The following is a 23,997-nucleotide window of genomic DNA, read 5'->3' as shown; positions in this document are numbered from 1 at the left end:
TTAATCATTCATCATTTTTGATGATGATGAATGCGTTAGTTTAAAAAGAAAACTTTTATATCTGTGCCCACATTGGAAAACCCTTGTCATTGCCCCTGTAGCAGATAAACAAAAATAAATATGAATATGAGGAAAATAAAAACAGCTGTTTTGACGTCTGGCTGGACTAGACTTCTGCTAAACCTCAGGTTCCCCGTAAAAACATACTCGTCCCCAGCAGAGAGTTTCTCCTGGATCTTGGGCTCTTTGCAAGAATCTTGGCTTGGCCACATAAGAGCCGAACAAGTGACCTGTACATCAGTTTTCTCGTCTGTAAAATGGGAATCATAACAGCATTTATCTCCATGGGATTGTTTGGGGGAGTCAATGGGCTAAATAAAATAGGTAAAGTGCTCAGAACAAGACCTGACTTAGATGAAGTGCTTTAGAAATAAAAACTTTTTAGCAGTAGCAGTAATATATGGCTTGAGAGACAGTCATGTGATTTATTCAAAAAGAAAACAATTCTATCGTGATTCTGTGTGTCCAGGAGCCCCTGAAATAAGAGTTTCCCACGAGGAGAAAGGGCCCAGAAAAGTCAGTCTTAGGGACGGTATGGCCTGGTGCCCTGGTCTTCCTGTTTCCTGCCTGGCATCCAACCCCCAGCCGCTGCTTGGATGCTGTTTCTCTGAACCTCTGTCTCCTCATCTGTCACACAGTGGCGACTCAGATGGTGCAGTGGGAGACTCAGGCTTGCCGAAGCTTTTGGCACATTTTGGGGGCCACTCAGGAGCAGGGAGCTGTTTCTGACTTGCCCCCTTGCCCAGCCTAACACCCTCAGCCCCACCCTGACCCATGCCCTGTCTAAGGGGAGAAGCACCAGGCAGGCACTAGGCGAGTTTCCCTGCTTTTCCCTGCCTGCGGCGGGCCTGTTGTGCAGGGGCCCGGGATCTGCCAGAAGCTCATTTGCCGGGAGGCCCAGGCAGAGGGTTGGAAAGCAGGTGACACCTCAGAGCCGCCCGGCTGGCCCACGTTTCCTTCTGTGTGTGTGTGTGTGTGCGTGCGCGTGTATGTGTGTGAGACTGTGTGTGTGTGAGTGTGAGTGTGTGTGTGTGAGAGAGAGAAAGAGGGAAAGAGAGCGCTCGCGCAGCGCCCCTGGGTCTGTGTTTTCACTGCGCTTTCCTGTCGCCTTCTCGTTGCCCCGCCAGTTCCGGGGAGGGCCCTGGGCCAGCGCTACCCCCGCGCCACCCTCCTGCTTAAAGACCCGGCCTCCCCGCGGCCCGCGCAGCTGCCCCAACTCCGCCACCCGGGACGCGCCCTGCCCCACCCCCCGCTGCGCCATGGGAGACCCACGCCGCTCCGTCCTTCTGGGTGAGACTGCGGGGCTCCCCCGGGAAGACCGCACCCCCCGCCTTGGCTCCGCGGCGGGGAGCGGAGGAACAGATGGGGTGGTGGATGTGGGCCGGTGGTTGGGCGGGCGGACGCAGCCACAAGCCCCGGCGCCCGCGTGCGCTCGGGGACAGGGGTTGACAGTGTCCGGGCACCCCCGGACGCCCTGGCAGAAACCCCGCGGGACTCCCAAAGGGCCCGCGCCCCTCTACTCGGAGGGCTCGTCCAGCTCTCTACTGCGAACGAACGGGGCCGATTTGGGCGGTGCTTCTTAATTGGGGAAACTGAGGCACGCGGGAAGGGAAGGGGCCCAAAAGCAAGGACTGGGACGCAGTCCGCAGCTGCTTGTCATTACAGGGCATATGGGAGGGTGTTGGGAAGCTGGGGATTGGGGGCTTCCCCACCGCAGAGTGTCCCCTGACAGCCCCCCCCGGCCCCCAGCCCTCCACCCCGCTTCCTCAGTGGAAGGGACGCCCCCCCAGATATCCCAGGGATCTTGCCGGCTGCGACTTTGAACTTGACTTTTGTGGCGACTTCCCCGCACCCCTGGGGCTTTCCTTCCCGCCCCACCCAGGATGGCTCTAACGGTTATCGGGACAGCGTGTTGCCTCAGCAACCGGGCAACAAAGAAAGGGAAGAAATGACATTTGGGGCACAAAGAGCGTGGGTCCTCCCCGCGCTGGCCTGAGGACGTGAGGCGCCAGCTCAGCGCCCAGAAGCGAGTCGGGGGTGCGGGAGGGCGGTGGGGATGTGCGGGGGGGGGGGCCCTTGGGGGGCCCTACTGAAGGGGGGCCAACCCTCTGATCCGCACCCCCCTCTCCCGGACTCGTGCTTTCCTCATCTGTGAAATGGGGCAAGATGAGTTTCCACTTTAGACTGTGTTAAGCAAGTTCACATCCAAACTATTCCTGCTTGGGTCACGGCAAGAATTAAGTAAACAGTATTTTTTTCCTTTTTTTTTCACTTTGCTTTTCAGAGCTGGTGTACGTTTCTAGAAAAACCGGGCGGAAAGTACAGTTCTCATTTCCCCCACCACCCACCACACCCGTACAGTTTTCATTTTAATTACGGTTTTGCATTCGTGCAGGTCCCTTGCTATGATGATAGAGCAATATTTTAAAATTTTTGTTACTAAGCGAAGTCCACTTGCTGTGTTAGGAGTCAGGCTTTGTGTTGTACAGACTTAAAAACGGTATTTAAAAAAAAATTATTTCCTTCTGGGTAAGACCCCGGAGGGGTGGGTGGGTCAGCCTTGGGGTGGGGGTGGGGGGTCCTTAGTGTGAGGAGTGAAGAGGGCGATTTCCCCACCACCACCCCGGGGGAGGAATGGAGGGTGGCTGGCCCAGCTGCTGCCCCGAGCTCAGCCCGGGAATGCAAACCAGCTGGACCTGGGAGAAGACAAACAGCAGCTTCCCGCCAGGCTCCTGTTTGGGTGACTTCCAGTGCCTCAGGGCTGGAAGTGGGGGATGAGCCTAGCCCAGGCCCAGGAGCCAGGGGGTGGGGGCCACCAGGGGGTGGGGGCCACCAGGGGCTGAGGCCCTTGACCCTTTGGTTCCCACTTGCCCCAGCCCCCTCTGTTCACCCGATTCTTCCCAAGCTTCTCCGTGCCTCTGTTTCCCTTCTGTGCAATGGCGCCTGCCTCATAGGATGGTTCTAAGCCGGTCAGGGAATGATCTGGAGCGTGGGGGGATAGGAAGGAACTAGTCGTGGCTCCCAGCCATGGGGGAAGTCCATTTCATGCTGTGTCCTGCAAAGAGGAACTGGATCCTGGCTGGGCGTGGGGCGGTGGGGGGACAAACCATGAAGCTGTGGCTGGAGAGGAAGAAAAGAGGGGCGTGGGGAGAGGGAAGGCCAGGAGCTGGGCCAGGATGTGGTGTGCCATGCCTCAGTTTACCCCTTCCAGGAGGGGGCCTCTCCCTGCACAGCCAGGAGGGACCTGAGTTAGGACACAGGGCTAAGTGGTCGGGGAATCCTGCAGTTCACAACCCCCCCACAGCCTCTCAAGCTGCACTCACAACCAATGACCTCGGGATTCCCCCGGGAGACCCCTCTATGGGCAAACTGGGGCACCCCTACCATGACTCATTCCTTCCCCTCGACCAGGAAGTGACTCACGCCTGCCCTCCCGCCTCCAGCCCTCCACCCACAGCCTCCCTTCAGGGCTCCCTGGATTATTGGGGTCCACGTTGCCTCTGGCACTCCCCAGGGATTTGACATCTCCCTAAATCCCTCCTCTACCTCCTGCCGCTGTGGTGGTCCCACCCTCCCTTTCTCAGTCCCATCTTACTTCTCCTTCTGATTCTTTGTCTCTCTCCATCTCTCTCTCTTTCTCTCTCTCTCTCTCACTCACCCAGTCTTTTTCTTTCTCTCTCTCTTTGTCTCTGTAGCCCTGTTTCTCTCTCTTTCACACACGTCTCTTTATCTCTCTCTCAGTCTCTGCCCCCTGTCTGTCTCTCTCTGTGAACAGCAGGGAGCCCCCCACCTCCAAAGCCTCTGAAGGAACCTGGCCTTACAGCGGGGATCCCCATAGCACCCGGAGTGGCCGGAGAGGAGGAGCCCATCCACCCAGCACCCCTGACTTGTGGGAATGAGTCCCGGACGAAATGTGCCCTCTGGGTCCCAAGATGGGACACACAATGTGTGTGTGTGTGTGTGTGTGTGTGTGTGTGTGTGTGTGTGGTGTGTAATATACGTGGATCTGCGATATCTTGGGAGGAAGAATGGGTGGGTGGGGGGGGCGAATGGATCATCTTTGAGCCCTGGGGGGGCTGTGGAGTTGGGGTGTTCTGAGAGCACCCCTAGTCCTGCTCATTCCTTTTTATATAAAGAAATGATGACAGCAGCGGACAGGGAAACGTAACAGGCAGTACCCGCTCAGTTAATTCTCATGATGCTCTAGGAAGTGGGTCCCATCAGTGCCCCCACTCTACAGAAGGGGAAACCGAGGCACAGTGATGCGATACAAGCTGTCCCAGGTCCAGGGACCCCCTGTGTGCTAAAACAGCCTACAAGCTGCGCTCAGGCACCCTGCCCATGCCCCCCACCTGTCCTGAAACCCACCTCAATGCCAACGCAGGGTCAGATCCCCCAGCCCGGGGGCTCTGGGTGTCAGATGCCCAGGAGGCACCGCCTGCTCCCCTCACATGTCACCCTGGAGCTCTGCTGGGGCCCCTATGACTGCCTGCCTGCCTTGCTCTCTTCCAGTGCTCAGCCTCTTGCTGATTCTGTTGGAAGTTGGATGCCAGAAAGCTGCAGGTGAGTCTGCTGGCAGCACATACAATCCCCAAGCCTGGGGGGGGAGGGGCTCTGGACCCCCCGCCCCACCCTGCACCCCTCAGCCCAGAAGGGGAAGCCAGGGCTGGGCCCCCACCCCTAACCCCAGACCCAGTTTCAACCCTCAGTTTCTGACCCAGTCTCTGTCCCAACAGACAAATGTGCCCACTGGTGCCCCAAAAACTCCACCTGTGTCAGCGCCACCAGCTGTCGCTGCCATCCGGGATTCGCAACTTTTAATGGGGATATCAGCAACAGCCCTACAGAACTTTGCGAAGGTACTGATGCTTGGAGGCAGTGGGCGGGCGCATCCAAGAGCATCCAGGGGTTCTGGCCCTTGTCTGAGTTCTGTCATAGGAGGTCCCTGTCACAGAAAAGAGAAAGTGAAAGAAATAAGGAAAAAAAGAGATGTTAAGTGAATAAGCCTAGCTTCCTGTAGAGAGAAGAGCTGGGTCCCTTTGAGTCTGGGATCTGTGCCTTTGATAAGTGGGGAGGATGCAAAGCTTCCTGCACGCCCACCCCCTCCATGACACTTGCCTGCTGTGTCTAAATCTGGGGAGCCATCCCGTGTGGCCTTCAGGAACGGCTGGCTCCAGCTGCAGCCCAGCTTGGGCCGTGCAGCCTGAGAGTCTAATTCTTTCCAGAAGACACTAATGCATTAATGCACCACTGATTAATTAATCTAACTCTTTCCAAAAGACAGGGGGAGGGGGTCACGGCCCCGAGGGAACTTTGCCCTGTTATGTTCCAGACATCAACGAGTGTGTGCGGTCCACAACAGTGTTGTGTGGGAAACTGGCAGACTGCCAGAATGTGGAGGGCAGTTACTATTGCACCTGCAACCCAGGCTATGAGCTCGCTTCTGGGAATAAGATGTTCAGGAACGAGAGTGAGAACACATGTAAAGGTGAGGACCCCCAGCCGCCCCCTCTTCCCTCCATCAGATTTTGGGCACACCAGAGCCGTTCCTGGGGAACCAAGTGCCACAGCCCTGCTTAGGTGCAGTGCTGAGTGTCAGTGGAGTCAGTTGTGGCGTGCACCTGTCCCACCACCGGGGGGGAGGGGTAGAGGTGGGGGGGTTGGGGGGTGGAGGGAGGAGGTGGGGGCAGGTGGTGGGGGTTGTAGGGCTGCCTGACGGCCAAGGATGTTGAATCGGGGGCAAGGAAGCCTGGAGGGAAGGACCTGTTCCTGTCCTACCCAGGGGTGGGCAGTGACACTGGCCAAGTGACATGGGCGAGGATACTTCTCCAAAAGTCACTGTTAAGGTTTAAGTTGCAAAAATATTATTTCATGTAAAAAAAAGAGAGAGAGAGAGAAAAAAAGAGCAAGAGTCTCTGTCCTTTAGAAACAAAAGCAAAAGCCACTTTGCCTTTTGTTAACAGTGTTAAGGCTGGACAAATTACTTCGCCTCTCGGTGCCTCAGTTTATCCTTCTGTAAAGGGCAAGGGTGGGGTGGGGTACAAAAAGCGTGCTTGCCTCATTGCCGGGAAGATAAATGAGATTGCAAAGGCGCTCATCGAATGTGCTATATCGACAATGGCTGCTGGTTTAAAAAGCTATAATTATGTCTGAGCTGGGGTTCGCCGAGACAGGGAGTTAGCGGAGAGCCCAGGAAGCAAGGAGAGGTGGGGAGCCGAGACCGGAGGTGAGGACCTGACAAGGGTCAAGCAGGCCTGCCCTGCTGTGAAGAGAAAGCGCTGCCATGCCAGCCCTCCCCTCCAGGCCCTGGTGGGAGGGAGGGGGACATAGTGTGGCTCTGTGTGCTGGGGACATGGCAGGCTGGGGGTGGGGGAAAGCCAGGGGACTGCACCTTCACCTGGATTAGAAGCAAGCCCCTTTTCTCCAGGTGGACACAGTTCTGTTAGCGGAACAGAGAGGTGGTTGGTTTTCGGCCCCTTTGGCTGGGCACCCCTTGTGCAATGCCCAACCTGGGCAACTGTACTTGGCGTTCATGGGTCCTTCTCTGCAGGAGCCTCTCATGAGCCCCTGGACTGGGGAAGGGGGTGGTTATGGAGGAGGCACGTTGCCATTTTTAGAAACAGACCAAGGCTGAGAGAAATGAGCAGTGGAGAGGCTGAGAGATGCCCCGTGGACTTTAAAGACGCCTGCCAGGGAGAATGCAGCCTGCTGCCTGCTCCATGAGGGGCTCCGCCTGGCCACCCCACACCATGTCCTCAACCCACTCCAGCCTGGGCCACCCCTGAGGACACGTCCTATTCGCCATTGTCAGTGCCAGCCAGGAAGGATCACCTGCCCCCGGCTCGGGCCCACATCTGCCTCTCCCAGCTGGACCTTCCCGTGCTCAGCCGTGCCTGGAAGCTTCCCTGCTCCCCCAGGCCAGGATGGACTGATGGCCCCAGGCTGAAATGCGGAGGAGGGAGACTCGAGTGTGGGCCCACTGACCCTGGTGCCCTGGCCCCTGTCTTCTGCCGCTGCTGCTAGAGCTCGGGTTCCTCTTCCCTGATGCTCTGCACCCCCCTCAGTTCCCTGCCTGAGGCTGCACCCTGACCATCCCCAATACACTGGGTCAGCCCCGATGACCGTGGCACCAAAGGAGCCCATGGCAGGGGCAACGTATAATCTGACCTCCCCGACTCAGACAGTTGGGTAAAGGAAGAAGCCCCCCGTCTGGAGCAGAGAGCAAGAGAAGGTGCCGCCAGAAAGCCATCTCCCTGGGGCCGGGCATTTCCAGGACAGAAGGTGGAGGCCAAGTCCTGCTCGACGGCACCCAGCGGGGACAAGGGGGCGAGATGACGGGCTGCCTCTGCTCGGATGGGGCTTCACACACACATCTTGCATGTGGATTGTGAAAAGGCACCTGCTCGGTCCCAGGGCCAGGGGGCCGGATGTCCGGCAGGGTTCAAGGGCTGACCTTGAATGCGTGGCCCTCACCCGGCGGCCCTCCTTGTCCAGCAGGCCTGGCTCAGGGGCCGGTCTCGGTCCGTCTCCAGGGAGCTGGAGTCCAAATTGGGGTCACTGGGACTCCAGTCCAAGCAGAATTCGGCCACCCTGGGAGCCATGAAGGGGTACCCCCTGGGGGGGAAGCAGCATTTCACCTGCATGCTATTTCCAGCAGGCCTACCCTGGCCTGGGCTCCATCTCCTCAGCCTGGGACACTGTGGGGGACTGTGACGTCCCCGCACTGGCTGTGAGCTGCCCAGGGAGGCCAAGGGCACTGGAGGTGCCCGACATCAGGACAGGAATGGTGCTCCCTCCTTGGGGAGAGACAGTGGGGTCTTCCGGAGACTCCTGTGCTGGGAAACGTGGCCCCATCCCCAGCCCCGAAAGGCTGCCGCAGCTGCAGGCACCCACCCCCTTCTCCTTCCCCTTGCAGACGTGGATGAGTGCCAGAAGATCCCCAGACTCTGTAATAGTCGGAGCATCTGCGTCAACACCCCAGGAAGTTACACCTGCCAGTGTCTGCCCGGCTTTCAGAACAAACCGGACAACCCGAAGCTGTGTGCAGGTACAGGCCCCCGGAGGCTAGACGGGTCATGCGGCCCGAGAAGAAGGGAGAACCTTCCCCCAGTGTGGAGGGGCTGCTGAGGCCCTGTCCGAGGACTTGCCCCCCACCCCCCAGGAAGACCTCTGCACAGGGCAAGGAGGTGGCAGAACCTCCCAAGACCACCCCACTCCACCCCCTCGGCCCTTCCTCATCCTGTGGCGCCTAGACAGAGAAGAGGGAGGAGCCACTGCTGGTTCTGAGAAGGAGAGCTTCGGCCAGGGCTGGGGAGGGAATGAGCGCAAATCCTTGCTCAGGAAGTCCCGTCCCTGTGACTCTGTTTCTTTCCTGGCTTCCATTTCATCGCCTGTAAACCAGGGACCATGATCCCTGCTTGCATCCGTCCTGCAGGGAGGGCCACCTTAGGTACTTTGAGAGTCAGGTTGACGGTCACCAGGTGGCAGCACTGGTGATGACGGTGTGACCCTGGGGGCCAGGCAATAAACAGATGGGGAAGTGAGTGTGGTGAGGTGGAGAAAGGTCTGAACCTCTAACTTTGTCCTCAGACGTGAACGAATGCATCTTGGAGCGAAAGCCATGTCACAGCTCCACCCACTGCCTTAACAGGGTGGGCACCTATCTGTGCCGCTGCCGACCTGGCTGGAAGCCCATCCCTGGGTCCCCCAATGGGCCAAACACAACCATCTGCGAAGGTCTGGAGCTCAGATCTCACTGTCCTGTAACCAAAACATCTGGTCCTATATGGACCGGCACCTGCATTGACAGAGCAGAATGAAAGCTGGAGGCTAGATGTAAAAAGATCTGACAGTCCCAGGGAAGGAGCTGGGCCAAGGGGTGGGGTGGGGGGGGCTCTCTGGGGACCTCTGGGCAGCAGCTAATGACCAGCCGGGATGAAGGTGCTTCAGTATTTTCACACCTGAGCATCTGTAGGAGGCTCCCCTATTGCATTTCAGGGTTTTACAGACTTCCAATAATTCCTACTGCATCCATCCTCTGGGATGTGGGATCCCCACGGGATGTCACTTCCAGCCAGTGAAGGGCACGGACACCAGGAAGAAGGGGCACGAGGCAGGCAGAAGAGAGGGGGGCTGGTCCCAGCTGGACAGGTCCTGACCCTCTTCTTTGTGTTCCCAGATGAGGACGAGTGCAGCTCCAAAACACATCAGTGCCACAATTCCACCTACTGTGTCAACACTGAAGGCACGTACAGGTGCCACTGCCACCGAGGCTGGGTGCCCAAAGCCGGGTTCCCACCTTATACAAATTCCACCGTCTGTGAAGGTGCGTAGCCTCCCCTGAGCTCCCAGAGCATACACTCACACCCACCCCTTCCCACCTAACGAGCCTCTGTCCTCTCCCCCTGCAGAGACCTCCTTGCCCCCCTGGACCCCGCCTTCTGGAATCAGCAGCCAGGTGAGTGGTCCCAGCAGGTAAACTGCCTGTGTGGCATGCCACCCCCCGCCCCTGAGCCCCTTTAGGGTCTCTAACCTCTCCTCCCATCTCCCCTCTCCTCAGAGTCTCTCCCACTTCTTTGACAAAGTCGAAGCTCTGCGCAGAGACTTCAAGCCAGCCACAGCTGAAAACACCATCCAGGTGAGGGGGGACCCAGGGGGACGTACAGGGGTGGGGGTGGGGGGACACTGCAGTGTCAGTGGAAGCTGCGCTTGGCCCAAGCCAGGGCCTCAATTTAGAGACACACATGTGTCTGTATGCAGAATACACACACACACACACACACACACACACACGTACACCCATTACACAAATGCAAATGTACATACACACCTTGACTCTCACGCACACACACACACACACAGGTGAATTGTATAATTACTCCACTACCCAGTGAAATTCAGCCTCTGGAGTCCAGGGTTTGAATCCCAGCTCTGCCACTTCCTGCTGTGTGAGCTCGGGCAAATGAATCCCCTGCTCCGAGCCTCAGTTTTCCACATATGTCATGGGCAAGAAAGCAGTGCCTACTCTGCACAGCTGGTGTGAAACTTTAAATGAACTAATGCAAGAACGAGCACATGCCCTTGGCCTTGTATTTTCTGCTAGCAACATCACACCAGCTGTTTATGAATTTCTCAATGTTCTATCTAGTTGCCGCCACTTTTTAAAAAAGTAAACATATGCAAGTGAAATTAATTCGTAAGATCTTATTCAAAATATGTATCCAAAACGTTACCATTTCAACATGTAATCAATATAAAAAATTTATCAAGACAGCTCACGTTCTTTTTTTTTTTTTTTTGCACTGGCTTTGAAATTATGACGTGTACTTTATGCTCGGAGCACGTGTCGGGAGGGACCAGCCTCTTGCAAAGCCACCTAGCCACATGTGGCTTTTGGTAGCCATCAGGGACAGCCCCGACTTAGACCAGCCCGTTACTTATGTATATCTATGTATATGCTCAGGGGCACTCCCCCACCCCGCACTTGTTCTCTGGCTGCTGTAGTACTTTGGTGATACTCGTCTCCCAGGCAACCCGTTGGTTCTCAAGTCTGCCCCCTGGTGGAGAGTGAGATCAGGGTCTTTCAGTCCCCACCCCCCACGGTGTCCAATGACCCTTCCGTCCTGTCACCCTAACACCCCTTCCAGAAACTCGTGAAGTCGGTGGACGAGCTGCTGGATGGCCCTGGGGACCTGGAGACCCTGGCCCTGCCCAGCCGGCACCACCTGGCCACCCAGCTGCTCTTGGGCCTCGAAGACACCCTGAGAACCCTGGCGGAGACCTTGCCTGGAGACTCCCTTACCTATGTCAGCCCCGGGGACACAGGTGAGGCCCCCTCCGCTCGGCCCCCGCGCTCATCCCGCACTCAGTGCCCGGCGTTCACCGCCCCTCTCCCCTCAGAGCTGTCCCTGATGATCCAGGAGCAGGGAAATGGGAATGTCACCGTGGGCCAAAGCCACGCGCGGATGCTGCTCGATTGGGCCGTGGCAACCAGAGCTGGGGACTCAGGTAACGGTGGTGGAAGGAGGGGGTGTCCAGTGGGGGGATCCCCATGGGAGAGGGAAGAAGGGAGCTGGGGCTGAGGTTCAGGATATGTAATAACAGGGAACTGACTCATTTGGGGGGCTGCAGACATCATGAGGTGGGGGCCTGGCCCGTCCTGAATTAGGCGTCTTTGGAGGGAGACCTCCTCTACCCTACGGCGAGGCCACGCCCACTCCCAGGGCTAGATCTGGGGGGCGGGCCCTGGAGGCGTGTGGCCCCTCCCCTCGGCGCTGGGGGGTGGGCCACGCCCACCCCCGGGCCTAACCTACGTGGGCCCCACCCCGCCCCCCTGCGCAGCTGTGGGAGGAGCGAGGGCGGGAAGAGGCAGTGCGCTTGTCCGTCTGTCTGTCCTCAGGCCCCACCGTGGTGGGCATCCTCTCCAGCAAGAAGATGCAGAAATTGCTGTCTGACGCCTCCCTGGCACTGGACCCCGAGAAGAAAGCCGAGTTGAAGGAGACCCACCAGAGCCCTGTCCGTGGCGCCCAGCTCGAGCTCCTCTCGGCGGTAAACTCTGTCTTCCTGAGCAACAATGACACCGAAAAGCTCAAGTCCCCTGTCACCATTGCCTTCTCCCACCAGGTGAGTCCTCAGGTGGGAGGTGGGGGCCGGCCCCACTGCTCGCCCCCTCGCCCAGGCCTCGGGACTCCTCTAGCCCCCCAGTTCTCCACTCCTGTTCCCTCTGCTCCTTCCCCAACCACCCCAGGGCCTTTGCACTTGCTGGCCCCTCTGCCTGGAACACCCCTTCCTGGGGTGACTGATTCCTTTATCTCTTTTCCGTCTTTGCTCAAATGTCACTTTCTCATCCAGCCCTTCCCTGACCTATTTAATATACAACCTGCAATCTCTCCTTTCCCCCCCAATGCTATTTTAATGCATTTTAAAAATTGCGGTAACATAATATTACCTAAAATTTGCCATTTTAACCATTTTTAAATGTACAATTCGGTGGCATTGTTTTCATAATTTTGCTCTACCATCAGCAACGTCCATTACCAAAAGGCTTTCATCATCCAAAATAACAACTCGCTACCCAGTAAGCACCATCTCTCCCTATACCCCCTACCCCAGTCCGTGGAAGCTTCAAATCCACTTTCTCTCTATGAACTTGCTTATTCTAAATATTCATTGTAAATGGAATCATACATCTGCATTCTCTTCTTAGCCTGTTTCCAAGGTTTATTCATGTTGTAGCATGTATCATAGAATTCCATTCCTTTTTTTTTCACAACTGAATAATATTCCTTTGCCTAGACAGACCACATTCTGTTCATCTGTTCACCTGTTGGTGGACATTTGGGTTGTGCTATTTCGTTTTTCAATAGCACTCCTCACCCTCGAAGACACTATCCAGTTTGCTTATTTATCAAGTTAATTATTTAGAGTCTGTCTCCCCCACTATCTTCCAAGGGCAGGCATTTGTCTGCTATGCCCTGGGCCTGGCAGACGGCCAGCACTCAGGAAATGTCTTGCCAAATGAGAACCAGCTCACCCTTAGCCCTGGACCCAAAAGGGGGCTCAGGCTGGCCTCTCTGAGCAGCCCCATCTGCCCACAGCCGGAGACGCCCGGACATCGGCAGGAGCTGCTCTGTGCCTTTTGGAAGGGGGGTGGCGACAAGGGCGGACACTGGGCCACCACAGGCTGCTGGAGGCTGGGCAGCCTAAATGGCAGCACCACCTGCCAGTGCAACCATCTGAGCAGCTTCGCCATCCTCATGGCTCACTACGATGTGGAGGTGAGCTGTGTGCAAGTGGGAAGGGGGGCTTAAGGGAGGCAACCAGCTGCTTCTCCCTCTTCTGACCCAGCTAGTAAACCCGGTAGCCTGGCACTGGCAGGGACTGCTCTGCTGGTGGACCGTGCCACTGTCCCCCCTGCACGGGTTGTCAAAGAGGATGTAAAAGCTCCCCCACGTGGGCAGCTCCAGGGAGCACACCTTTCTTTGTGGCTCCAGGAGATAGATCTGTAGAAAACCCTGCCCCGGGGGGGATAACTGAGGTTGCCCAGGGAGAGGAAGGGAGACCAGTGGTCCAAGCAAAAGGTGAATTGATAGGTGTGACCAGGTATAGAAAGTGGGAAGGGCAGGAGGTAAATGAGGGCAGAGGGGCTGGGTCTGAGAGCTGGGACAGTTGAGGTTTCACTGGGGACTGTGGCCAGGACGGTCCCGGTGGGTCAAGGGTAGGGTCAAGGCCAGGCAGCAAGTGGCCAGGGGACAGGAAGGGGCATGGGATCCCTGCTGTGCCCACGGGCGTCTTTTTCTTGGGATGACAGCGACCCGGCCAGGCTTGGGTAGAGATGTTGCAGGGAAGGGGAAGGACCGGGGAGGTAGGACCGCCTGCGGGGCAGGAAGACCCCGGATCCGATCGAGTCCCGCCTGCCCGCAGGACCCGAAGCTGGCCCTGATCACCAAGGTGGGACTGGTGCTGTCGCTGGTGTGCCTGCTGTTCTGCATCCTCACCTTCCTGCTGGTGCGGCCCATCCAGGGTTCGCGCACCACCGTGCACCTGCACCTCTGCATCTGCCTCTTCGTGGGCTCCGCCATCTTCCTGGCGGGCATCGAGAACCAGGGCGGCCAGGTGCGGTCCCAGCCCCCGCGCTCGGTGGGCGGGAGCGCCGACCTCATCTGGCCCCGCCCCCGCACTATGGCCCCGCCCCGCGCTGACATGGCCCCGCCCCGGCCTGCAGGTGGGGCTGCGCTGCCGCCTGGTGGCCGGCCTGCTGCACTACTGGTTCCTGGCTGCCTTCTGCTGGATGAGCTTCGAGGGCCTGGAGCTCTACTTCCTGGTGGTGCGCGTCTTCCAGGGCCAGGGCCTGAGCAAGCGCTGGCTTTACCTGCTCGGCTACGGCGTTCCCGGCCTCATCGTGGCCGTGTCGGCGGCCGTTAACCCACAGGGCTACGGCCGCGCCCTCTAGTGAGTGCGGGGCGGTGTGGGGAGCGCGCCGACCACACGGGGCCCGGCTGCCACCTGCGGGCCCCGGGGTGCTAACGGGATCCCTCCCGGCCTCCCTGCCTCCCCAGCTGCTGGTTGGATCCGGCCCGTGGCTTCCTCTGGAGCTTCCTGGGACCCGTGACCGTCATCGTTTTGGTAAGTGCCCGCCGCCACCCGCCTTGGCCGGCTCCCCGGGCGCCCCCTAAACCTAACCCGAGTGCCCCATTTCCCACCCAGTTCAATGCTGTCATCTTTGTGACCACCGTCTGGAAGCTCACTCAGAAGTTTTCTGAAATCAACCCAGACATGAAGAAATTGAAGAAGGCGAGGTGAGAGGAGGTGCTGGAGGGGGTGAAAGGGACAGGGGAGCTGGGGCAGGGCTTGGCACCAGGACTGTGCAGACCTCCCTGGCCACTGCAGCCAGCTCCCTCCCCCCCACCTCTGTAGGGTGCTGACCATCACCGCCCTGGCCCAGCTCTTCGTGTTGGGCAGCACCTGGGTCTTCGGACTGTTCCTCTTTGATCCGCACAGCTGGATCCTGTCCTACACCTTCACCATCCTCAACTGCCTGCAGGGCCTCTTCCTCTTTCTGCTGCACTGCCTGCTCAACAAGAAGGTGGGCCGGAATCTGGGGACCTCGCTTCCCCTCTCCTCCCCTCTTCCCCCAGCCCCTCACCACTCACTGCTCCCACAGGTGAGGGAGGAGTACCGGAAGTGGGCCTGCTTGGTCACTGGGAACAAGTACTCCGAGTTTGCCTCCACCATGTCTGGCACCAGCCACAACCAGACCCGGGTAAGGGCGATGCTCGGCAAGGGTGCAGGAGGGAGGGATGTGCACCCACCCCACCCACAGCTTGGGCTTCAAGGGCTCCTCCTCCCCCAGGCCCTCCGGCCGTCGGAATCAGGCATGTGAAGATGGCTTGGCCAGGCCAGCAGCCCCAGTGGCCTCAGCAGCTTTTGCACAGGCTGAAGACTGTTCTTCTCTTCCATTGCTCTGCTTCCTCCAGCCTCCTGCCTTGGCGTCCACATGGGCCAAGGGGAGTGGATGGCAGCAGGGGCCTGGCTGAACCCCAGAACGCTCAATCAAGGTGGAGAGTTGAGCCAGCAGACTTTTTCCACTGCATCTGGCTGTCACCCCAGGTAGGGGCAGGAGCTGGCCCCAAGCTGCAGCCCCCAGCCCCCGTGTAGGTCCCAGGACGGGCGGAGGGCCTGGATGTTGGGCTCCACTTTCCTCTGAAGCTAAGACTGATGTTAGGGGTGGGGCAGGGCAGGGCCCCCCAGCTCCGCCACCTGAAGCTCACGGTACAGACACCCCTGCCTCTGGGGCAGGGGATTCGAACTGTTTTGAATGTCATGGATGTTGTGTAATTTTTTTTTTTGTCTAAATCTTTCAATGTTGACCCTTAAAATTAAATACCATGCCAACAGAGACCAGTGACAGCACTGCTCACTGGCCAGGCCCACAGCGTCAGTGTAATGCCAGTGGGCGGCTGAGAACAGATCGGGTGGGAGCCAGGCTTCCATAATAAAAATTTATTCTTACACAAATCTACAGTTTTAAGACAGTAAAAAGGGAGATCTGTCGTGGCTTAGAAAGAACGTGAAACAGCACGTGGGAGGCGGAGGCAGCTTGGGGCCTGGTGAGGCACTTGGTTACCGGCTCTGCTCAACTGCAAGACACACAGGAGGGGCCGGTGAGGGAGGGAGAGGGCTCCAGCCCCTGCCCTGCCCAGCCCAGCCCAGCCGACCAGCTTACTGTATGTGGAGATGTCAATTTCTTCTGGAAGCTCTGCCACGTTCACTTCAAACCGGTCCTGCACGTCATTGAGGATTTTAGCGTCGTTCTCGTCAGACACAAAAGTGATGGCCAGGCCTTTGGTGCCAAAGCGACCTGCGCGGGCCACCTGCCAGTAGTGGATGGGCAGCGTCAGGCCTCCCTCCAAGCTCTCCCTGGAGACACGCCCTGGGGACTGCCATGGGACTTACGCGGTGGAGGTAGGTATCTGAGTCCTCGGGCATGTCATAGTTGAAAACGATGTTGACGCGCTCGATGTCCATCCCTCGGCCAAAGAGATTGGTGGCCACCAGGATCCGTCGTTGAAAGTCCTTGAACTGCTGATAGCGTGACAGACTGGGTAGGGGAGGAGGAGGCTGTCAGACACGTGGCTCCCGGCACCCCACCCCCACCCCTCCCTGCACTGGGCGTACTCACCGCTCCTCCTGCGCCATGCCCCTATGGATGGCGATGGCTGGGAAGTTCTGCTCTACAAGCAGCTGGGCCAGGGCCATGCAGCGCTGCACCGACTTCACAAAGACCACCACCTGCAGGGCAGAGGTCAGCCCAGCTCGCCACACCTGCGCCCCAGCCCCTACCCCTACCTGGAAACAAGCTGGTGAAGGCAGCTCACCTGGTTAAACTCCAGCAAATCCAGGAGATCAAAGAGCTTGCGGTTTTTCTCACTGTCCTTAAGCTTGACATAGTACTGCTGCAGGCCGTGCAGCGTCAGCTTGGTTTCATCGTCCACAAACACCTCCATGGGCTGCAGGAAAGGAGGCAGCAGGGGCGGGTGGGCAGGGCTCACACTTGGGACTCTTGCAGGCCCCAGGACCCTTCCAGCAAGCAGCGCTGGGCTGTGAGGCTCCCACAGGGCCTGCCACATCCCAACCACAGGAAATCCTTCTCCACCAAGAAGGGACTCTGACCCGGGCCTGGCTCAGGCCTAGGCCAGACAGAGCTGACAGGAGGCCCAGCCTTGGGGGAGGAGGGCGGATGAGGACCGCAGGCATAGCCTACTCACGTCCTGCATGAACTTCCTGCACACGGGCCGGATCTCCTTGCTCAGGGTGGCACTGAACATCATGCACTGCTTCTCGTGGGGCGTCAGGCGAAAGATCTCCTGTACGTCCCGCCGCATGTCTGGGAGGGCAGATGAGTGGGGGCAGGTGGGCATGACGCCTGCAGGCCGAGGACCCCAAGGAGCAGCCCAACCCTCCCCCCAGGCCAGCGGCCCCAGGATGGGCACATGAGTGAGAACCAGGGGGCGAGTCCCCAGGCGCCTGAGGGGCTGGACTCAGGGCAGGCGCAGTGGGAGGAGCTGCCGTCCACTTACACGCTGCCAGCGCAGAGCAGCCGGGCCAGTGCGCCTCGGGCCACGCTTCAGGGAGGGGAGCCTGAGGCAGAGACGGCCACTGGGGTGAGAGCTGCAGCTGCCTCCCCGGCGCCAGCCCCTCCCACGGGCCCTGTCGGGGCTCACAGCAAAGCCCCGGGCGTGGGCGCCTCTGCTCCTGCTCAGCGCAGGGTCACTCTGCCAATATCGCCTCTTTCCCCACAATCGTTTCCGGAGGCCTCAGAGGGTCTGCCCCGCCCCGGTCCCACCTGGGGGACGCCTTCGCCTGTCTTGCTGTGGCCCAGGGAAAGCAGGCTCTGCTTCTGGGGAAGCCCGGGAGGGGGCACTGTGGTGAGTGGACCTCGGTGGCCCCGCAGCCCTGAGGGACACTCACCCAGCTGCTCCAGCATCTTGTCACACTCGTCCAGCACGAAGTGCTTCACGTTCTTCAGGTTGAGGCTCCGGTTCCGCACAAGCGCCAGGATGCGGCCCGGGGTCCCCACCACCACGTGGGGGCAGTTCTTTTTCAGCACCTCTTCATCCTTCTTGATGGACAGGCCCCCAAAGAACACGGACACCTACAGGGTGGGATAGGGAGCTGAAGGCACGTACCCTACTCAGTGCCAACACCTTCCCCTCCCACCGGGGCCTTGGGACATAGGAGCCCCCAGGGACAGAGGCCGGCTTGAGAGCCTGGCCCCAGCTCCCAGGAAAGGCAGCCCAGAGCTGGGCGCGGCCAGGCCTCTGGGGCTGTGCATAATTCATCAGCCTCTTAAGGAGCAGAAACTACTGCTAACCTCAAGGCAGAAGCTGCAGCCGAGCTTAGAAAACGCTGCTGCCTGGGCCAGAGCCAAGCCTGGAGGTGGGGGGGGGGGGGCAGCGATGGCACAGGGTTAGCCAGCCCACCAGACACTCACCTTGACGCTGGGCATGTACTTGGAGAAGCGCTCATACTCCTTGCTGATCTGGAAGGCCAGCTCCCGTGTGTGGCACATGACCAGGACTGTTACCTGGGGGGAAGGAGGACAGGCCCGAGTTCAGTGCCTTCCAGAGGCTCCACTCCTGGCTGGCCTGGGACCACTGGAAGAGGCTGCACAGTTTTCTGGTCACAAGGCCAAGCACGACGTGGCCTCAATATGGCCTTCCACTAAGTCCTCATCCCTTACAATTTACCTAAAGGGAACCAAGGCCAATATGCTGCCGCTGGGGTGCATGTCCCAGAGTTATTCCCAAGGACAAAATGCGGGGGTTCATCTAAACTGCCCCTGAACCACAGGACACAATGCTATGGGCACAGAAGCCAGCCTTGGCAGATACCCGCAGTCCTAGAAATACTCAGTTCACTCCCACCATCTAGAGAAACACCCAGGAAAAGAGCAGGCCCTCCCTGAGCAATAAGGCATGCATATTTCCCACAGGTTCCTTTCCCGTAACAAGCAAATTCTGCACCTGATTTTGAAAGTCTTAAGAACGTGGAGACAGACTTTATAGAGGTGGCGAGTAATGCCGACAGCCACACACCTGTCCATTGACGGGCTCAAGCTGCTGCAGGGTGGCCAGCACGAAGACTGCTGTTTTGCCCATCCCGGACTTGGCCTGGCACAGGATGTCCATGCCCAGGATGGCCTGTGGGATGCACTCATGCTGGACTGCAGAGAGAAAGGGCATGAGCTGCTGAAGCCAGGTCTTTCTCGCCTGCCCTGAGTCGCCAAGGGCAGCCCTGGACATCCATGGGGGCCCCCCAGGGCCTACCCTCAGATGGATGCTCAAAGCCACAGTCCACGATGGCTCTAAGGAGCTCTGGCTTCAGCAGAAAGTCCCGGAAGCCAGAGCTGTGGATGGACACGTAGGAACCCTTGACATCTTTCTTAGGGGGTGCTGGAGTGCTCTCAGTAGGAGCCTGGGGCTCTTCATCTTCTTCATAATCCAGAAGCTCATTTTCCACATCCTGCTCAGCCATGGTGCTGGGATGGAAACAGGCAAGAAGAGCAGGGGCTGACACAGGTGCCAGGGGCACATCCTCATAGCAGCCATGAGAGGCCCATCCAGTGGACAGGCCAAGCTCCAACATCCTCTGATCCCTTTCCCTCACCCCCCAGGCCCCAGCAGGTCCCCCATGAGATGCCTCCCCTTTCACCTGGACTCCATACCTCCACCCATCACCCTAGTCCAAATATTTGGTGCTTTTCCCCACCAAATACAATCGGCCTGGTCACAGCCACCCAGCACTTCCAGCAGCTTCTCACTTTTCTCAGTGCAAAACCCCAATTCTTCAGCCCAGCCTTTACAACCCTCGCCCTGGCCCAGCTGACCTCCTCCCCTACCAATCCCCTTCAGACAGCCCCAGCCTCATTTTGCTTCTCAGACTCACCATCCCACCCACCCCCCACCAAGTCTGCCACTGCTGCTGCCTGGAATGCTGCTCCCAGGGCTTTGCAGGGAGGCCACATCCTCAGCTCCAATGCACTCAGGCTGCACCCAGCCATCGCTCCCCAAGCTCCCTGCTGGGCCTGCAGGACAGCCCAGCCCCTGGCCTTGTCACCCTCCCCAACTTCCTCCAGGCCCAATCCCAGCTCTTTAAGCACCGCTATGCTGATGCCTCCCAAAGGTCTGTCTCCAGCAACAACTTCCCACCTGAATGCCAGACACTACCCAGCTGCCTCCTCCAGGTCTCCCCTTGGAAGTTGAACTCAAAATGCTCCGAACAGAACTGTTTCTCCCTGAAGCCTGCTTCCCCCACCTCGTGAAGGACAACTCCATCCACTCCATAGTTCTGTCTCTCTCTCGCTTCCTCCCTGTCCAATCCACCAGAAAAGTCCTTCCCAGCCCCTTCTCACCCCTCCTACCACACTGACTTCAGCCAGCATCGCTACTCTCTCATAAAAAAAAATTTATTTAGAACAGTTTTATTGCTCACACGCCATATAACTCAGGGAAGGAGAGGGTGAACAACCCACAGATGAGCCATCCCGTTATATTTAAAGTATATAACGTAATTGTCTTTCGTATATTCAGAAACAAGTTTAGAATTTTAAAACATTTTCATCACCTAAAAAGAAAGCCTGTACTCTTTAGCCATCACTCCACTATACAGTGTACCCCATCTCAAACAACCAGTGATCGTTCTGTCTCTATGGATTTGCTTATTCTGGACACTGTGTATAAATGGAATCATACAATAGGTGATCTTTTGTGACTGTGCTCTTTCACTCAGCATCATGTCTTCCAAGTTCATCTATGTTGTGGCACACATCAGAACTTCATGCATTTTTATGGTTGAATAATACTCTGTTGTCTGGATGGACCACAGTTTATCCATTTGTCAGTGACAGACACTCGGATAGTGTGGCCTGGTTTATGCCAGTAGCTTCCATACAACCTCCCTGCTTTCTTTCTCACCCCTTCAACTGACTCCCCCACAGCAGCAAAGCAAGCCTTTTAAAACCTGAGCCGGGTCATATCACTCCTATCTTCAAAATCCTCCACTGGCTCCCATCATGCCTTCTTCTCCTACACAGATGAGCCGACTCTCAATGCTCAGACCTCATCTCCCCCATGCCCCTCATTCCCTGGCCTCAATGCTGTGCCTCAAGTATGCCTCAGTGCCTCTGCTGCTCCTACTGCTGGGAACTCTCCACCCACAAATTCACAGATCTTTCCCAGTTTATTCAAGCCTCCACTTAAATTATGTCACTTCAAAAGGGCCTTCCCTGACAGTCCCAACTGAAAGGACCCCTGCCAGTCACACCAGCCTAACACCTTACACATTTGTCATTCTCATCCAACTAGCTGGTCTGTTGACTGTTGCATCTCCAGTGCCTGGTACACATAGCCTACCCTACCCAGGCACTCACTAAACAATGGCACGATTATGAGCTAAAACAACTATATCTCCTCTTCTGATTTTTTGAAGAGGCAGCATCAAGGCTGGATGGCATCCTCTCTCAGGTAGCAGGAGAAAGAACAGGAGCCAAGAAAGGTGAGTCTAAAAAGCATCAGAACTTTTTGGGGAACGCAGAGTAGGACAATACAAGACAAAGCTGGAGATGCTCATCTGGCCCAGGTTATTTGTACTTACCACTGATCAGGTTTTGGAATCGAGTGACTCAACCAGGATTTCCCAAGAGTAATTTAATCTGAAAGTGAGGACGAGACCAAGAGCAGGGAAAACCGGTCATGGAAATGAAAGAGAATTAACCAGGGTCGGGACACTGAGTAGGGAAGGAGAAGGTGAACAACCCACAGATGAGCCATCCCCTGGATGACCCAAAGAAACATAAGACCCAGAATCATCTACCCTGGGCTTTGAACTCTGGTGACCAGGAGGCAACAGCGTATTTAAAAGAAATAGGGAAGCCAAACGGAAGTTGTTTATTTTGGTTTTGGTGGGGGGGTGAATTTGCATGGGGACAGACGAGTGAAGCACAAACATTTTCAGGGGGTGGCTAGACAGGGATCTCAAGCTCAAAACAAAATAGATCAGGAGAGAAAACACGGCGGGGTTGTGTCCCGCCCAGAGGGAATGATGCGGAGACTGAGTCCCGAGGGGATGAATTTAAAGGCTGACGCGGGGATGAAAAGACAACCCAGACACGTCGCTAAGTGCTACGGGGGGCTTCCTTTCCCACTGGGGACTTCTATTTCCAAAAGAACGTCTTTTCTGCTCCGAAGGTCGAAAACCTCGAATCGCCCCCAGCCCCACTCCCCACAAGGTAGGGCAGAAACAGAATGGGGGTCGTGGGAAGGGGGAGTCCTTCGGACTCGGAGAAGCCCGTCCCATCTCGAAGCTTCGGCTTCTCTTACCGCTGCCCCACCTCCCGGACCTCCCGCCCAGAGGCACCGTGAAGTCTGTGAAAGAAGGTAAGCTCGTTCTCACGGACTGAGCTAAACTGGGGCTGCCCGTGGCGGCCATGGCAGCCGTTCCCGGAAGCAGCCCCTCGCGCCAACGGCCGGCCCGCCCCCTCGCGCATGCGCCCCTGCGCCCAACGGCTGCGGCGCGCGCGCACCTCAGCCGCCCCGCCCCCACACCCCGGCTTCGCGCCCCTTCCTCCTCCTCCTCCCCTCAACCCCCGGCGTCTCCCCTAGCCCGCTCGTTCGCAAGTCCCGGGCCACCGGACGGCCACCCCAGGCCCCAGCTCCGCCGCTCACCTAGTGCTTTGTTCGCCTTCGCGTGCTGGGAGAAGAACTGACCGACTCTGCTTATCAACCGCGCGCCCCGACGCGAACCTCGGCGCTTCCTGCCTTCCTGCGGCCGACTACAGCCCACTCACTGGACCGCTGCCTTTTCATTCAAAGGGAGCCGGGGGCGGCGATTGGGCCATCCGGAGACCTCTGAAGGCGATTGGTGAAGAGCGGTAAGAGGGCGTGCCCCACTCCTCACGTTCATTGGCCAATCTAAAGGTAGCCCGCCCGAACGGACTGGTGGGGGTGGGAGCCGGCTCGCGCGCCGTCACGTGACCGGACGTCCGCCCTCGGTGTGAGCAGCCATGCTTAGTACTGGCGGGCGAAGCCGGGGGTGCTTGACCTGTGGCGGGGGCCCTACCCTTAGGAAACGTGGCGTCTGCGCTGGGCGCGGAACCTTCTCAAGTGTTCATCACGAAGTGGACATCAGTCTGCGGCTTCGTGGTCCTCCACGGCAGCCTCTTTGAAAGGGCTCTGAGGAGGGCTGAGAGTAAGGGGTTCCTCAGGTCGTTAGGGTTTGAGAAATGGTTGTACGCAGCGGTTCCCATTTGTCCAGAGCAATGACCTGGGTCGGACACTGCCAGGCCATGGCAAGTGTAGGCCACAAGACACAGCTTTTTTTTTTTAGGTCTTGAAACTCTGTGTTAATTTTACTTTTTCCTAGTATTAATTTCCCCCACCCGTTTATCTTTTTTTACCAGTAAGCTGCTGAAGTACAACTTAGAGTGAAAGGAACAGATCAGTGAATTTTGATCGATGCACCGAGTGACAACTACTTCGTTGAAAATGCAGAGCAGTTTCCATCACCCCAGAAAGTTCTCTTGTGCCCCTTTCAAGTCAACCTCACCCCCATCCCCCTCCAGGCAACCACTATCCACGTGTCTGTCACCACAGATTAGTTTTGGCTGTTCTTGTTTCATATAAATGGAATCATACAGTGGGTTGTCTTTTGTGTCTGGCTTCTTTTGCTCAGCCTAATGCCTCTGCGATCCATCCTTGTTGCTGGGTCTATCCGTGGTTGGTTGTTTTTGATTGCTGAGTAGTATTCCACTGTGGCTATACTGTAGTATAGGCAATATAGTCTCTTTATTCACCTGTCAAGGGATATTTGTTTGTTTCCCAGCATTTGGTCATCATTTAAAAAGCAGCTAAAACCACCCTGGTACAAGCTGCTTTGAGAGCATAGGTTTTTCATTTTCTGGAGCAGACACTGAAGAGCAGAATGGTGGGCCATTCACACATGGGTGTGTATGGCTTCAGCTTTAATAGATACTGACCATTTCCAAGGTGTTTTTTCCATTCTGCACTCCCACTAGCAACTGTGGAAGTTCCGTTTGCTCCCACACCTGGTATTGTTGGTCTTTTCCCTGATTTGGGGGTGAGGGAGTGAGTATATGCGATAAACCGGCTCCAGTATTCCCATCTCCCTAAGCCCGGAGCACTTTCCTCCATAACCTTCTGGAGAAGTTCTAGCATGTCAGTTTCATTTAGTGTAGGCTGCCTTTGGGTCTAGATTTCAGACTACAAAGTCTGAGAGTTGATATAGGTCAAAAAGCCCAAAGAAGAGGAACCAGTCAATCCAAGCCAACTGGTGGAAAGATTTGAATGATATGAACGTGTCATTTTATGTCTTAATTACTCCATGCACTTGTATAGCACTTGTTATGTGCCCAGCAGGGCC

General features: G+C 57.2%; 2 protein-coding genes and 1 long non-coding RNA gene across 6 annotated transcripts; 2 read left to right on the top strand and 1 right to left on the bottom strand.

Moving 5' to 3' along the window:
- Nucleotides 1-1,034: 1,034 nt before the first annotated feature.
- On the top strand, nt 1,035-15,576 carry ADGRE5 (adhesion G protein-coupled receptor E5). Of its 2 annotated transcripts, XM_077121592.1 has the most exons (20): nt 1,035-1,350; nt 4,573-4,623; nt 4,797-4,919; nt 5,393-5,548; nt 7,976-8,107; nt 8,650-8,796; nt 9,239-9,385; nt 9,471-9,517; nt 9,620-9,697; nt 10,707-10,884; nt 10,960-11,067; nt 11,459-11,682; nt 12,657-12,836; nt 13,483-13,674; nt 13,784-14,010; nt 14,118-14,184; nt 14,266-14,357; nt 14,476-14,644; nt 14,723-14,821; nt 14,912-15,576. In XM_077121592.1, exons 1-20 carry the CDS (start codon nt 1,050-1,052, stop codon nt 14,939-14,941), a joined length of 2,748 nt encoding a protein of 915 aa, XP_076977707.1. In that variant the 5' UTR covers nt 1,035-1,049; the 3' UTR covers nt 14,942-15,576. The 2 variants fall into 2 exon arrangements, with proteins under 2 accessions (XP_076977707.1, XP_076977708.1); XM_077121593.1 differs by lacking the exon at nt 8,650-8,796.
- DDX39A (DExD-box helicase 39A) lies at nt 15,525-22,415 on the bottom strand. Of its 3 annotated transcripts, none has more exons than XM_077121596.1 (12): nt 22,284-22,402; nt 21,214-21,271; nt 18,888-19,099; nt 18,657-18,784; nt 18,053-18,145; nt 17,530-17,713; nt 16,827-16,945; nt 16,437-16,568; nt 16,241-16,350; nt 16,015-16,159; nt 15,785-15,932; nt 15,525-15,698 (listed from the first exon to the last, which is right to left on the bottom strand). In XM_077121596.1, the coding sequence occupies exons 3-12, from the start codon at nt 19,093-19,095 to the stop codon at nt 15,682-15,684; spliced, it is 1,284 nt and encodes a 427-aa protein (XP_076977711.1). In that variant the 5' UTR covers nt 19,096-19,099; nt 21,214-21,271; nt 22,284-22,402; the 3' UTR covers nt 15,525-15,681. The 3 variants fall into 3 exon arrangements, with proteins under 3 accessions (XP_076977711.1, XP_076977710.1, XP_076977712.1); XM_077121595.1 differs by lacking the exon at nt 22,284-22,402 and adding an exon at nt 21,939-22,096; XM_077121597.1 differs by lacking the exon at nt 21,214-21,271 and having other exon boundaries at nt 22,284-22,415.
- LOC143650608 (uncharacterized) lies at nt 22,159-23,253 on the top strand. Its single transcript, XR_013159621.1, has 2 exons — nt 22,159-22,489; nt 23,018-23,253. It is a non-coding gene; the product is annotated as an uncharacterized LOC143650608 (long non-coding RNA).
- Nucleotides 23,254-23,997: the final 744 nt, after the last annotated feature.

Source organism: Tamandua tetradactyla, chromosome 11 (assembly GCF_023851605.1).
Source record: "Tamandua tetradactyla isolate mTamTet1 chromosome 11, mTamTet1.pri, whole genome shotgun sequence".
Lineage (NCBI taxonomy): Eukaryota > Metazoa > Chordata > Mammalia > Pilosa > Myrmecophagidae > Tamandua > Tamandua tetradactyla.
The sequence above is the reverse complement of the archived record's forward strand: the minus strand, read 5'-3'. Positions and strand labels throughout refer to the sequence as shown.